Raw genomic sequence first — 14,197 nt, 5'->3', positions numbered from 1 at the left:
CACTAAAAGTGAGAAGAATATGTGAATTTATTTGTTTTATTTATCGTATATAAATATTATATACTTTCAAAAGAAAATAAAAATAAAAAAATTACATAAAAAAATGAAATCTTTTAAATAATTGATTTAATATTAACATTGATATATATTTTTTCAAAATTTTATGATATCTTCAAATTTATATTTTATTCAAAAATAAAATCATTATTGCTTTCTTAAAAACACATAAAATCGTATTATAACATCGACAGAGACAAATAATAAAATAGAACATGAAAATCGAGATGTGTCTCGATGTATTGCGCGAGTACTCTTCTAGTCAATAATAATATAAATGAATTATTTCTTAATTCGAGACCAAACCCCACGACATCTTTGACAACGAGAATTATGATGATGAATCTCTATATCATATATAATATTTGATATATGAACATATTTTTATATAACGAGTCAATAATGTTAAACAATTTAAATTAGCTTATATATTATCAAGTAAAAAATAAGATATCGAATATGTAAGAAAAATAAAATATCCTATTACAAAAGCCACAGATTAAGTCATGGCGTGCCACAAGCTTAACTTGGTGTCATATATGTTAGAAAAATTTAGGATTACAGGGTAAACATTAATTGGAATTTGGATTGCTTAAGGATTGTGTAAGTTCACTTTCCAAATTGCTATTTCGACTCTATGTTTGGGTATCACGAAATTCAATCTAGAATAATCTTTAAGAACACTTTCGAATTTAGGCACAAAAACGAAAGTCGGGTTACTAGAGAATAATTGAATGTTCACACAAGACTTGGTGAAATTTTTAAGTCTTTTAGAATTTAGATCCGAAAAGTTTTCTAGGGGCACCCCGCCATTTTGTCGTATCCAAGATCAAATTCGTGTTATATACAGGTGTGCACTTCGTACCACCTAACTTGTATTAGATCACAATTCGAAACCCATTGACACTCGTGTTAATTCAAATTACGCTTAAACAGCCGGTGAAACTATAACCACCAACAATTTAAGTCACAACAAGCTTTTTAGAACACTGATTATTACTTATTATAATTAACGACATGGTCAATATGGTGGCTGATTCAGAGCATCTCCAACATATTTTTTATAATCTCTAAAATAAAAACCAAAAGTAAAAATCTCTATAAAGTTTATACTCAACTCCAACAAATTCTCTAGTTTATAGATTTCAACATTAATAATATTATTAAAATATTATATAATTTTATAATCTCAATAAACTTCAAGAAATTTTATATAAAGTAATAATTATTATTCTCATTGGTAAAAAATAATTAAAATAATCACTTCTCTGTACTCAAATTCCATTTTAAAGAATTATCTAAACTTGAAGTACTTTTTATTGTTTTCTCTATCTGAATGAGTAACATAAAAATAAAAACTCTTATTTTCTCTATTTAAAGAATTTGTTGAAGATGTTCAAAAGGCTGAATCCAAATTGGATGAATGATTAATATCATTAACAACTTTCCTATTGTTTTTTAGAATAAAAGGCTAAAGTTAGAATTAAGAAAAAGAAGTTATATTTAATTCTTTAAATATAATATTGATTTTAATATTAAAATGTGAGAAAAATTAAAAAATAAAATCAAGGGACTTTTAGATTTTGAGCAACTTTCTAGACAATTTTTTTGAAGAAATAAATTATTAAAATTTTTAAAACCGATTAAATTGATTCTTTTAACCTATAAAACCGAATCAATTAAGAGATACTAGAAGAGTATTCGCACAATATAGCAAGAAACATCTTGATTTTAATGTTCTATTTTATTATTTGTCTATGTCGATGTTATAATACGATTTTATGTGTTTTTAAGAAAGCAATAATGATTTTATTTTTGAATAAAATATAAATTTGAAGATATCATAAAAATTTGAAGAAAAAAAAATTATCAATGTTAATATCAAATCAACTATTTAATAGTTCTCATTTTTTTTTATGTAATTTCTTTAATTTTTTTATTATAATTTAATTTAAGTTTAATAACGAAATAATTTATTTTGGTTTAATAATATAACATTTTATAAAGATAATAATTAAGTATTCTGTTAGAACTCAGTGATTATCCTAATTATATTTTAGATTTTTTATATTTAAAATAAAATGTTTATCTTGTATTTGATTATGTTTATCTACAGTTAGTTACACGAAATCAAATATGAAGCTTTAATAAGTTATACTTAGGCACAATCTACTTACAATCTTGAGTTTTAAGTAATATGCATTAATAAACAGTACTCTAACGCATAAAAAATGGTTTTTAAGAATTTTTGTCAAATGTTTTATAATATAATATAGATTTTGGTATTTTTATGATTTTATTAAAATCTTATAACAATTGAATATAAAACTTGTCCTTTATCTCTTGATATGTTTTTGAGTAAATTACGAATTTGATCCTCATGGTATACGAGATTATATGGAAATGTCCCCTAAATTTATTTTTATTTTTTGAATACTCATGATAATGTCTGTTAAATTTTAGAGCAAATTATTCTTTCTAATTTTCCAGCATTTTAGGAATTTGTATCAACCTTTTTAAAGCAGAGGCCAAAATGCATGAACCAAAACTTGTGTTTGAAATTGTTTATTTAAAACAACTTATACTTTTCTATAAAAATACTTATCTAACTTATTATAAGTTAGAAGACTTTAACTTCTTCAAAAACTCCTTATTACCGATTTGGCACCAGTATAAGTTGTTTATCCAAACACTCAAAAATGTTTATTACAAAATAAGTCAATAAGTTGTTTTTATAAGCAATCTCAAACACCCGATTTGAAGGCCAAAGAAGAATATCATCTTCTTCTATAATTCTCCAGCATCAGCCCACTGCTCTGCCATCACCAGTCCATCCCCGCACTGCTCCGACATCTCCCCCCACCAATATCTTCCATCCACCCATCTACCAGCCACCCCTAATTGCACTCATATGACCCCCTCCAACTAGCAAGGGGATGAAGCAAAACCCACCACCTTCCATCGTCAACGACGACGACCAAAACGAAAGTTTACACCCTGCAACTCCCCTTCAAACATAAACACACTTTTACACACTGCAGCGATCATACTCTTCCCACTGTCACACGTTGCAACCTTAGCTATAGGCCATGGGGGCGACGACCATGGGCAGCAAAAGCCCAAAGGGCATCACCAGCCCATGCCTTCTTAGCTTTGGGTAGGCTCAAATTAGGAAGGTAAAATCAGCTGTCGCTCCATACTCTTCTCATGGGCCTTGCCACTTCTCACTCGAATGGCTCCTCTGCCGGTCTGCCCTAGCGTGTAATCGACTAATGGTTCAATACAGCTTACCCCTCCATTTTCACTTGGGTTTCTTTGATCGAGTTCTAAGTTTATTAGTTTGATTTGGCAGAGTTTTGGGTTTCTTTCTTCAATTTGTAAGAAATTTCACATCATTGGTTTGTTTGTTCGATTTAATAGAGTTTTGGGTTTCTTTATTCGATTTTGCAAAAGTTTTGGTTTCTTTCTTTGTTCAATTTTGTAGTGTCTTCTCCGAGTTTGTACCACTTCCCATTTCAATGGTTTGTAAGAGGATTTTTTTGCATAAATATCTTCTGCACATGTTTTTCAATGTATTTTAACCAATGGAGTGAGGTTCTTTCTCAGTGATCCCATTTTTTAAATCAGTTATAAGACTTAAGGGAGGATATTTTTTGAGACCCAAAAAACCAACATCTTTATAGCGTCCGTTTCTTGTCATCGTAATCAAGAAAGTTAACAACTTATCATCCAAATAATCGAATTTGAATGCTTTTCTAACCTTGCAAGCCGCTGGAAGAAGACTGCCATAGATGATGTGACTACGGCCATGGTGGAAGGGTTATATAAGCAGCAGCTGAAAACATAGGTGGATTTTCCGTATCAATGTTATCACTACCAGAAAAATTGTCAACAACAGGTGGTAAAATTGGTTACGATAAAGGCCAATATTAGTTGGTATCACCCGTTAGCAACAGAAAATGAAAATAGACCAATTGGAAAATAGCACTATTCATTTAGCCAAGGATCTGTGGTGACCTTCAGTGAATTACCAATGCAAGTGTTGGTAAATCAAGATAAAATGGTTTCTACATGTCATAATCAGTTGGTGTCTCAAGGATTTAGCAGCAGATTAACATATGTACCTTTTCGTTTATACAGCCTTTCGAAAAGCTCAATTTGAGTAGATGTTGTTCCGGATTCAGTCTCCTATGTCAAATAAAAATATACACAGCAGATGAAGAGAGAGTTGAAATTTTGCAGCATGTATATCATCATGGGTACAACCAACAATTAATAAATGAGGCACTTACTGTTTATCATCAATGGCAGCCACCAAAGCTCGGGTACAACTAAGAACAAAATCACAAGGCTTCAACCTGACACCAGAGGACTTAAAAAAATCTCTATCCATGTTTGTATTCTCCTTACAGACATACAGTATTGGAATTAAGAATGATTAACTGTTAGGAAATTTGAAATTCACATTAAAAGCAACTCAATTTGAAGATGCCAACTTGAATAACCAACAATCTAAAAGATGATATATGGAAAAGAACACACATAAAATCCCGGTAAGCTTCAAGTTTCCCACATAGAATCCTAAAGTGCATAAAATATGGCCAATCCAGTGTCGTTATATCGACAATTTCTACACAAAAATCAATTAAGCAGCAAAAAAGTTGTGAACCTGCAAAACAACAATCCAATAATTCAAGGTATGGCTTTCTTAAAAGTAATAACCATCACATATACAACCCATTTGATTGCTATAACATACATATTTTGCTTTCAAGTGTGAGAATGAACCCCCGCTTGCATCATCCCCTCTTTCTTGGCTCGTTAAGTTCATTTGCTAACATAGGAGTAAGAAGCTAACATACAGGAATATAAGGACATCAATGGTGGGCATTTATGATAGAACTATGCAACCATGAAAAGTCCAAAGCTAAATGGATGAAAATTCCCTTCACTTATATTTAAGGCCACAGCATTCCGGAACTTCTTACAGCCAGTCAGAAGCCACCCAGTCAGGATTCGTTCAACTACTGAAAGGCGAACATATATACAGAGAGAAAAACAAATTAACATGTCAAAAATGATATCCGTTTGTGGAGGAAGGAAGTTAAGAAACATATCACTTGATTTGACAACATTTTGAGGATTCACCATCCACAGATTCACCTCAATAGAAGTAAAGTCCTTATTGTGAAAGCAATGCACATATCCCAGGGACCTACAACTAACAAAGTAAACATATTTAATACCTAGAACTAAAGCGTACCTTTGCATTTGCGGTGCAAAATGATACTGGCTGGTCTACCTTGGCTTCTTCATTGATCAACGATGTAACGTTGCACAAGCCTAAAAACAGTTACCTAGGCTTGCTGTCACTAGCACCTTCAATTTCTGGTTTCTTGGTCTATTTCACTTCTCAACCTTTAACCAAATGTGGCCCACATTATTTATATCAAGATCACAAGGTAAAGTACACAAACGTACAGCTCAAATCATCTTCCAGATAGCCTAGAACCAATTTCGTTTACAGTAGTTATCATCAAGAAGCAAACTTATATCTTAGGCTAATACATAACAGCGTGCAACAAATGGCGGTTATCGAAAGAACATCAGATGTTATCTTTTCTGTTCTGCATTTAGTACAGGATAACTGAATCCTTCCTTGTTTTTTCAGCCAATCAGTAATGGGACTTGAATGGAGAACTAAAAATTCGTGTATTCAAAAACTTATAAATGAAGTATAATACATTGAACGTATGATCTTGAAACTGAGGCCAAGGAAACTAACTAAAACATCTGGACCGATCCCAGAAACAATATTTGAACTAGAATACAACAGGGCATAGAAGTTAAGGAACAACTACTGCTATGAATCCTAGAAAACCATTCAGTCACATAAAATTTAATTCCTTTCAATCTGTATTTCACTTCATGTCAACTTCTGTCTATTTAAATAATAGAAATGCTTTTGGAAGTCCAAAACAGCCAGAACCAGGTGCCGGAAACCAATCTCTGGCCACATAATAGATGGTGAATACAAGAGGCAGCTAGTGCTCTGCCACAAAAGAAAATTACTCAAACGAGTCACACCGGATGTACGGATTATGATATCAGGGTCAGGTGCAACAGCCATATACATATGCCTTTCAATATCCGACACATCAATGGTATTTTTTTCCTGATTTCTCTCGTTCCCAAGTTCCATAAACCCATATCCTGCTCCACAATCATCCAAAACTTTTATTTTACCCCATCTTTCTTCACAAGATTCTTCAACAGCATGCAAAATCTCGTCAGTGGAAGTATATGCAATACATATTGATAGCACCGCTTTAGAGTTCTTGGCAGTTGCATCCATAGCCCTCTCTGCTGCCAACCTCACAGGTCTGCTTAGGAGTTTGAGGTTTCCTATGAAGTAAACCCTAACACCATATTGGTTAACTATGCTCTCCTCTTTTATCAACCCTTCAATCTTTTCCTCCATCAAGTCCATCAAAGATTGGACTTCTTCAGGACTTCGTTTAAAATTTTCTATGCTAAAGGCATAAATTGTCACATACTTCACCCCCAGCTCGTAGCAGTATCTAAGCATTGACATTAATGATGAAAACCCAACCCTATGTCCAGCCCCATCAATCAAATTGTGCTGCTTAGAGTATCTTCTATTGCCATCCATTATGAAGGCAATATGATTAGGTGTGGCAGCTACAGAAAGGATGCCAAAAAAACATTTCCTTGCAAAACTAGCCAAACTCTCAAATACTTGAGTTATTTGTTTAACATCCATACCAAATTTCCAAGAATCCAAATTTCCTGTAGCCTATTGGACCTGTTAGTGAAAATAAAATGCTTTTAGTTAACCGACCCACAAGAGAAACAGAAACTAGTGAACTACACAACATACACTAATATATAAAGAACGGATTGTAGAACTATAAACATAGGATGATTTTATTTCCAAGAGGTAGTTACGTATCCATAATTCCATATACTGAATAAACAATTTCTGTATTTATCTCGTTGCCATATAGTGCTACCTTCATAGTTAGTGTCCAAGCTCCATCATTACTGCATGAATTCAGTTCAAAGTGAATCTAGTATAGCTTTTGTTATCACATTGGCAGCAAAACAAGCAAATTCACAAAAAAGTTTTCTAATAGAAGTGATCAAGAGAGAAAACCATAAAATCATATTCAGATTTCATGATGTCTAATTGTCCCTACAATGAGATACAACATTAAGTTCAATTTTTATATTCATATTTGATTGTAAGTTGCAATATGGCAAAAACAATCATGACAGATGCAGAATTACACAAAAACATTACCAAATAAGTTTTCCAAAAGGAGCAAGGGTGGAAGGATTTCGATCAGGGTGGTTTATTAAATGTAATTATATGACTCCTGAAGTTGACCATAAAATCTAACAGATGTAAAAAGAATGCACATCAGAAAGTGAACAACCATGAGTGAGTAAAGCCGTAAAGGAGAAAAGTTCAAAAGTCAATGTGTGAAATTTCACAGTCAAGATGAAACCAAAGATGGACTTCAAAAGGGAACCTATTATGGATTTCATTGATTAAAAATTAATCACATGAAAGATCACAAGAGAGGACCTTTTCTATCAGTGGAAACAAAATCACAGGTAGAAATATTCAGTCATTCCTCACGTGATAAAAATCTCTAATTTTTTTGCTTCAAGTGGTAAAAAAATAGTGTGATGTTTAAAATAAAAATCGTTGACATAGATTTTAAGCTTTAAAAGTGTCTTGATATGAAGCGAACAGTACAGTTTGAATATGGGTGCTCAGATGGCCATTGAAAGATGTAAATCATAAGGAAGACAGGATGTATGAAAAGCAAATCGCTTGATTTCAATCACATACGGAAAGTTTTCCAACAAGTTGTGGAATGTGTTTCTTGAATGAACATTAATTTGACACAATAATAACAAAACTCAACAAAGACAACACTTCCAAAAATGCCAAACTTGTTTTCCATTGTGCATGCTTAATATGAGACCAGTTAAATACACCCAAAAATCCTAAACTTGAAATTGAAATTCGGAGAACGGAACATGGCAAGGACTGAAAGTATCATGTATCCACAACAACTACACAAGGGCCATGGTATTCATATAAACAAAGAACAAGACTTTAGACACAATTATGCAAAGAGAGCAAAAATGTGCATCTTGACATTGTTACAGATCATAATGCAGTATATAGACAATTTTAGCATATGAAATAAGACAAACAGAGATTTGACATAACTTACACTTTCAGTATTTAAACGGTTTCAGTCTAATTTATATAAACCAGGTTACCACCAGATTACTTATTAGCAAGTAGAAACTAGCAAGAAGACAAGTGATTCAGTGAAGAAACCATTATCGATCTAGAATACACCGAATTAAAATCATATAAGTCATACAGAGGTGAGCGTTCATGGATTCAGGCTACAGTGACGGGTGTAGGACATTTCAAAGGTTCAGTGGTAGACCGCCACGAGGGGGGTCTATACAGGTTTCTCACACTAAGGGGATGTTGGATTGGTATTTCATTAAATCCAGTATTGATTAAGGTGTCTATAAGGATTTAGTTGTTTGTATAGATTGGACTTAAAATGTTGTTTGGTTGTTGGGCTGAATATGCAGTCTAAATGACAGAAATGACTATTTCCCCTCGGTCTACATCAGATCAATAAGAGTCGAATTTAAATACAATGTCCACCAATATAAACAATTTGTCAATTTCCTACATCAAAAATGATGAAGCCTCTGATTGAGTCCCAACCTTCAAGCTCAATGATCCAATCTAACCAATTTCCAGGCAAATCAAATTACAACCAAATAAGATAAGAAAATTAATAAAATGAAAAACATAAAGAACAAATGAAGAACAACAGTGATATGCCATGGCTCATAGTTTTTCAACCTTAAACATAAATCTTTCAAACAATCTTGGACAAAAAACAAGYTGGTGTAGCAGAAGGAAATGCAAACTTGAGAAGGTCATGGCTTATGGTTTTTTATAAGCAAATTTTGGTCACGCTTTTCACATATCCAATGAAGAACAAACGAAATAAAAAAAAAGTTAGCATTTCCAGATATCCAGGATTTTATTACCGACCTTTATGAACTCAAGGAAGTTGAATTAGGTTTGCAGTTGCAAAATCACTACCGTGAGTGAGGCTTCCTGTAGGCTATAGTGATTTAAAATCCAAGTATCCAACAGCATAAAAGTTTAATCGATGGATCATAAAGGTCTGTAATCACTAAACCCTAAAACAAAGATAATATAAGAAAAGGGTTTTTTTCAACAATTCAACTTTAAAAAAGATGGATTACTTCACTTAGCAGCAGAGCAGTAGCGATGGGGACAGAGAGGGCGAGAGTTTCTGGACCGAGGGGAGACTGGGTGAGGGTGCGCCTACCGTCGCCTTCGAGCGTCGTTTTCACTATTCAAAACTCGATTTCTTCTGAAGTTCTTTAGTGAGGTTTGATCGACTCCAAGGGTTTTTTATGAAACCCTGAAGAAAATTAATAAAAAGGAGGATGGCAAACCAGGGTGCTTGCATTCGTCGACCGGAGAAGATGGACCGTAGTCCACCGGAGAAATTTGCCAGAGCAGCGATAGGGAGATCAGATTGATCTAAGAGGAAGCCGTCTTTCAAAGAGGAGGCAGGGGTAGGAGTTATCTTTTGAGCGGCTTATGTGAACAAATGAGAGAAATGTACAAAGTATGAAGGTAAGCCAAGGCCAATCCTGCCCTCCATGTGGCTCCGCCACTGAATAGTAGTGATCAAAAAATACAACAGTAAAAATCATATTCAGGTTTCATGATACCCAATTCAAACGACATAAAATTCACATTCCGAAGAACTCGTTAACTGCAAGTAGCAACATAGCAAAAATATATTTAACATCATGGAGTAAATCCAACTAAAATCATGGCAAACACGCCAAAACCATACTAAACAGAGTATGAATCTTATAGATGAGGTCAATTGTCAACCGATCGTAATGAACTTGCAGCAGAAACTAATAAACAGTTCAATTGCGTCCAGGAGGCTACACTAACCACTGAAACGTTTTCCGCAGGAAGATCTTCAATGACAAATCTTTCAACCGGAATATGAGACGAGAAGAGAAGAAGAAGACCGTCGCCGGAGATTGGGTGGTCGTCGGAGATTGTTGGGCGATTTGAACAAGGAAAATTGGGGGTTTTAAGCACAAAATCTTGGTGCGAATTATTAAATACGATGGTTTCTTTTAATTTAATTATTGATCCGATTTTCCGTAAAATACGACATTGAAGATCAACTCCCATTTAAATTTGGTATTTATAGTTTGACTAAATTAAGCATTTGGTTACTATGGCTTCCAATTGGATTTGCTTCCAGAATTTGTTTATTCCAAAATAGACCCTAGAGTTTGAATTCTCGTAATACATTGATCCCTGTCACTAACGACCATTTAAAACATCCGTTAAATGAGGGCAATTTGGTCAATTGCTATTTTTTTGTCATTAGCTCATTTTTAAATAAATAAATAAAAACAAACCATCATCTTCAATCGCCTTCTCCGGCCATTAGGCTACGTGGTACATGGGACGGGGCAGGACGAGACAAAACTCGTTGTCTAAGAACTGAGATAAGGTGGAACAACATGGGATAAATGAGGTTTTTTCTTGTGGTGGAACAAGATGGGACAAGAATGAGCCAGAAACTAAAATATTACTAATCTACTATATTTTGATGTATAATCTTAATATGATATTTATTTTAATGATCACCACCGCTAGTTTCGGTCGTCACCACCACCGGCTGTCATCGACGGCCACCTCCACCTTATCTCCTCTTCCACTACAACAACATCCTCCATCGCCTCCACAACCACCATCCATCACCACCTCTACCACAGTCGACCATTGACCACCACCGTCCATTGCCACCACCACTACCGCCATTAGGCACCTCCAACTCCTCCTCCACGACAACAATCTCCTCCACTATCGTAACAAAAGTAAAAAAAAAAAGTTTCTTACATGAATTATTGAAAAAGTAAACCTCAAGATACATATGTTAAACCACAAGGGTGGTGCCTGATTGGTTTGAGCTTGGCTCCAAAGGTCAAAAGTACCATGAAATCCCAAGTTCAAATCCATAAAGGAATAAAAATCTTCTTGTGGCCACGGAGATTCAAATGCGGTGACTCCGGGTTATCTGCAATATAGGTGGTCGCTCTGGGATTAGTCATCTCGCATAGCGGGTTGGATATCCAAGTTAATAAAAAAAAAATATGTATGTTAACTCATATTAATGAGTTATAATGCCGGCTAGGCATGAGAATGGAATGGGACCCCAATTCTCATCCTCGTCTATGATCCCCAATCTTCATCACATCACTGTCCTCAACCTCACCCTTGTCGGGGAATGTGATCACATCTCCATTCTCGTTCCCAATAGGGAAACATGGATCCCCAATGGGGAATCGAGGACTTTTTTCTCGTTTAAATTAAATATTTTAAATCAAATGTGTTAAACATTAACAATCTATTCAAAATGGTCCGGTTTAAATCTTACATATTTCCACAGTTTTGCTTTGATGGAGTATCAATGTTAACAAAATCACAACATCACACGTAATTGTTTAATCAACTGCGTTCAGATCTCCATATAATCATATATAAAAAATAAAACAGGTTAGAAAAATGTATATATGTTCAATTTAAGAGAAAATTATTATCGTTGTATTCTCAAATTTGAGTCGGCCGTATGGAATTGACGCCACATATAAATATAAGTACAAGGATTTAAAAACCAAAGATGATGATACTACCTAGAAGATAATAATGACTAAGCTAAAAGAACCTATCATCTAGGAGATAATGGCTAAGCTGATCTACAATCTATATCCACACGGGGATGCTTCTTTCCGAGTAACTACAAGTTGGATGAAATTGAGCTGCTTTAAAAAAATAAGAAAAATGTCAAAATACTTTTTCTAAATCTAAAAGATACTATATCTAATTATTTATAAATAATATATATAGTAATAAATATACAATACATTTAATAATTATTATATAATCTATACTATATTATAAAACATTTGACAAAAACTCTTAAAAGTCATTTTTATGCATAAAGTGCTGTAGATAAACATAATCAAATATTGAATAAACATCTCATTTTAAATATAAAAAATCTAAAATATAATTAGGATCATCATTAAGTTATAACAGAATACTTAGTTATTATCTTTATTAAAAGTTATATTATTAAACCTAAATTAAATTATAATTAAAAAAATTTAATTAAGGAAATTACACCAAAACACAAGAACTTTTGAAAAAATTAATTTGATACTGATATCGATATTTTCTTTTTTAAAATTTTATGATATTCTTACATTTATATTTTATTCAAAAATAAAAACATTGTCGTTTTCACAAAACCACATAAAACTTTATTATATCGACATAAACAAGTAATAAAACGAAACATTGAAATCAATATGTATCTCGATGCATTGCACGAGTACTCTTCTAGTATATTTAATATACGAGGACCGCGGAAGCGGAGTTGGGGTTCACATTATCCGGCCCCAACCCTGTCTTATCCCTAGTTTTTAAATTTTAGGGATTCCCGTCCCCATCCCCGATCCTCATTTTTGTGGAGGATCCTTAACCTGATCGAGGCGAATACACTGGGTTTCCCAATGGGACAGGTCTCATTCTCATGCCTAACGTCAGCTAAATATGCATTCTCAAATGATTTTTTTTAATGATTTACACATTAATATTTATTTTTTAATTTTTCATGATATTTATCATTTTTATTTAAATGAGGTGGGATAAATGAGGTTTTTTCTTGTTCCACCAAAATAGGTGGAACAAGATGAGACAAAAATGAGTCAGAAACTAAAATATTACCAATCTACTATAGTTTGATATGTAATCTTAATATAGTATTTATTTTAATGATCAGCACCGCTAGTTTCGGTCGTCGCCATCACCGGCTGTCACCGGCGGCCACCTCCACCTTATCTCATCTTCCACTACAACAATACCGCCATTGGCCACCTCCAACTTCTCCTCCACTACAACAATCTCCTCCACTATCGTAACAAAAGTAAAAAACAAATCTTACATAAATTATTGAAAAAGTAAACCTCAAGATACGTATGTTAACTCATATTAATGAGTTATAATGTCGGCTAGGCATGAGAATGGAATGGGACCCCAATTCCCGTCCCCTTCTATGATCCCCAATCTTCATCCCATCCCCGTCCTCATCCCCACCCCTGTCGGGGAATGTGATCACATCTCCATTCTCGTTCCCAATAGGGAAACACGGATCCCCAACGGGGAATCGAGGACTTTTTTCTCGTTTAAATTAAATATTTTAAATCAAATGTGTTAAAAATTAACAATCTGTTCAAAATGGTCCAGTTTAAATCTTACATATTTCCACAATTTTGCTTTGATGGAGTATCAATGTTAACAAAATCACAACATCACACGTAATTGTTTAATCAACCATTTTCAAATATCCATATAATCATATAAAAAATAAAACAAGTTAGAAAAAATGTATATATGTTCGATTTAAGAGAAAATTATTATCGTTGTATTCTCAAATTTGGGTCAAGACGTATGGAATTGACGCCACGTATAAATTATCAGTACAAGGATTTAAAAACCAAAGATGATGATACTACCTAGAAGATAATTATGACTGAGCTAAAAGAAGCTATCATCTAGGAGATAATGGCTAAGCTGATCTACAATCTATATCCACACGAGGATGCTTCTTTCTGAGTAACTACAAGTTGGACGAAATTGAGCTGCTTTAACAATATAAGAAAAACGTCAAAATACTTTTTCTAAATCTAAAAGATACTATATCTAATTATTTATAAATAACTAGAATGGTACTCGCGCAATGCAACGAGATATATCTTGATTTTAATATTTTATTTTGTTCTTTATCTCAATCGATGTTATAGTATAATCTTATGTGATTTTGAAGAAAAAAAACGATATTATTTTTATTTTTTAATGAAATATAAATTTAATGATATCATAAATATTTGACAAAAATATAATCGATATTCGTATCAAATTAACTATTTAAAA

The 14,197-nt window shown here is 33.3% G+C and overlaps 1 protein-coding gene across 4 annotated transcripts; it reads right to left on the bottom strand.

The window, feature by feature from the left end:
- Window positions 1–5,752: 5,752 nt before the first annotated feature.
- LOC112524433 (dehydrodolichyl diphosphate synthase 6-like) lies at window positions 5,753–10,368 on the bottom strand. Of its 4 annotated transcripts, none has more exons than XM_025134235.1 (2): window positions 10,136–10,368; window positions 5,753–6,883 (listed from the first exon to the last, which is right to left on the bottom strand). In XM_025134235.1, exon 2 carries the CDS (start codon window positions 6,839–6,841, stop codon window positions 5,984–5,986), a length of 858 nt encoding a protein of 285 aa, XP_024990003.1. In that variant the 5' UTR covers window positions 6,842–6,883; window positions 10,136–10,368; the 3' UTR covers window positions 5,753–5,983. The 4 variants fall into 4 exon arrangements, with proteins under 4 accessions (XP_024990003.1, XP_024990004.1, XP_024990006.1 ...); XM_025134236.1 differs by lacking the exon at window positions 10,136–10,368 and adding an exon at window positions 9,403–9,732; XM_025134238.1 differs by lacking the exon at window positions 10,136–10,368 and adding an exon at window positions 9,408–9,732.
- Window positions 10,369–14,197: the final 3,829 nt, after the last annotated feature.

Source organism: Cynara cardunculus (genome assembly GCF_001531365.2).
Source record: "Cynara cardunculus var. scolymus isolate 2C chromosome LG 13, CcrdV1, whole genome shotgun sequence".
Lineage (NCBI taxonomy): Eukaryota > Viridiplantae > Streptophyta > Magnoliopsida > Asterales > Asteraceae > Cynara > Cynara cardunculus.
Note: the sequence above shows the minus strand (reverse complement) of the source record. Positions and strands in the feature narration are given on the sequence as shown.

Bases quoted from the DNA above. Each gene is read 5' to 3' on its own strand.
- LOC112524433 (XM_025134235.1), bottom strand. From the start codon at position 6,841: ATGGATGTTAAACAAATAACTCAAGTATTTGAGAGTTTGGCTAGTTTT.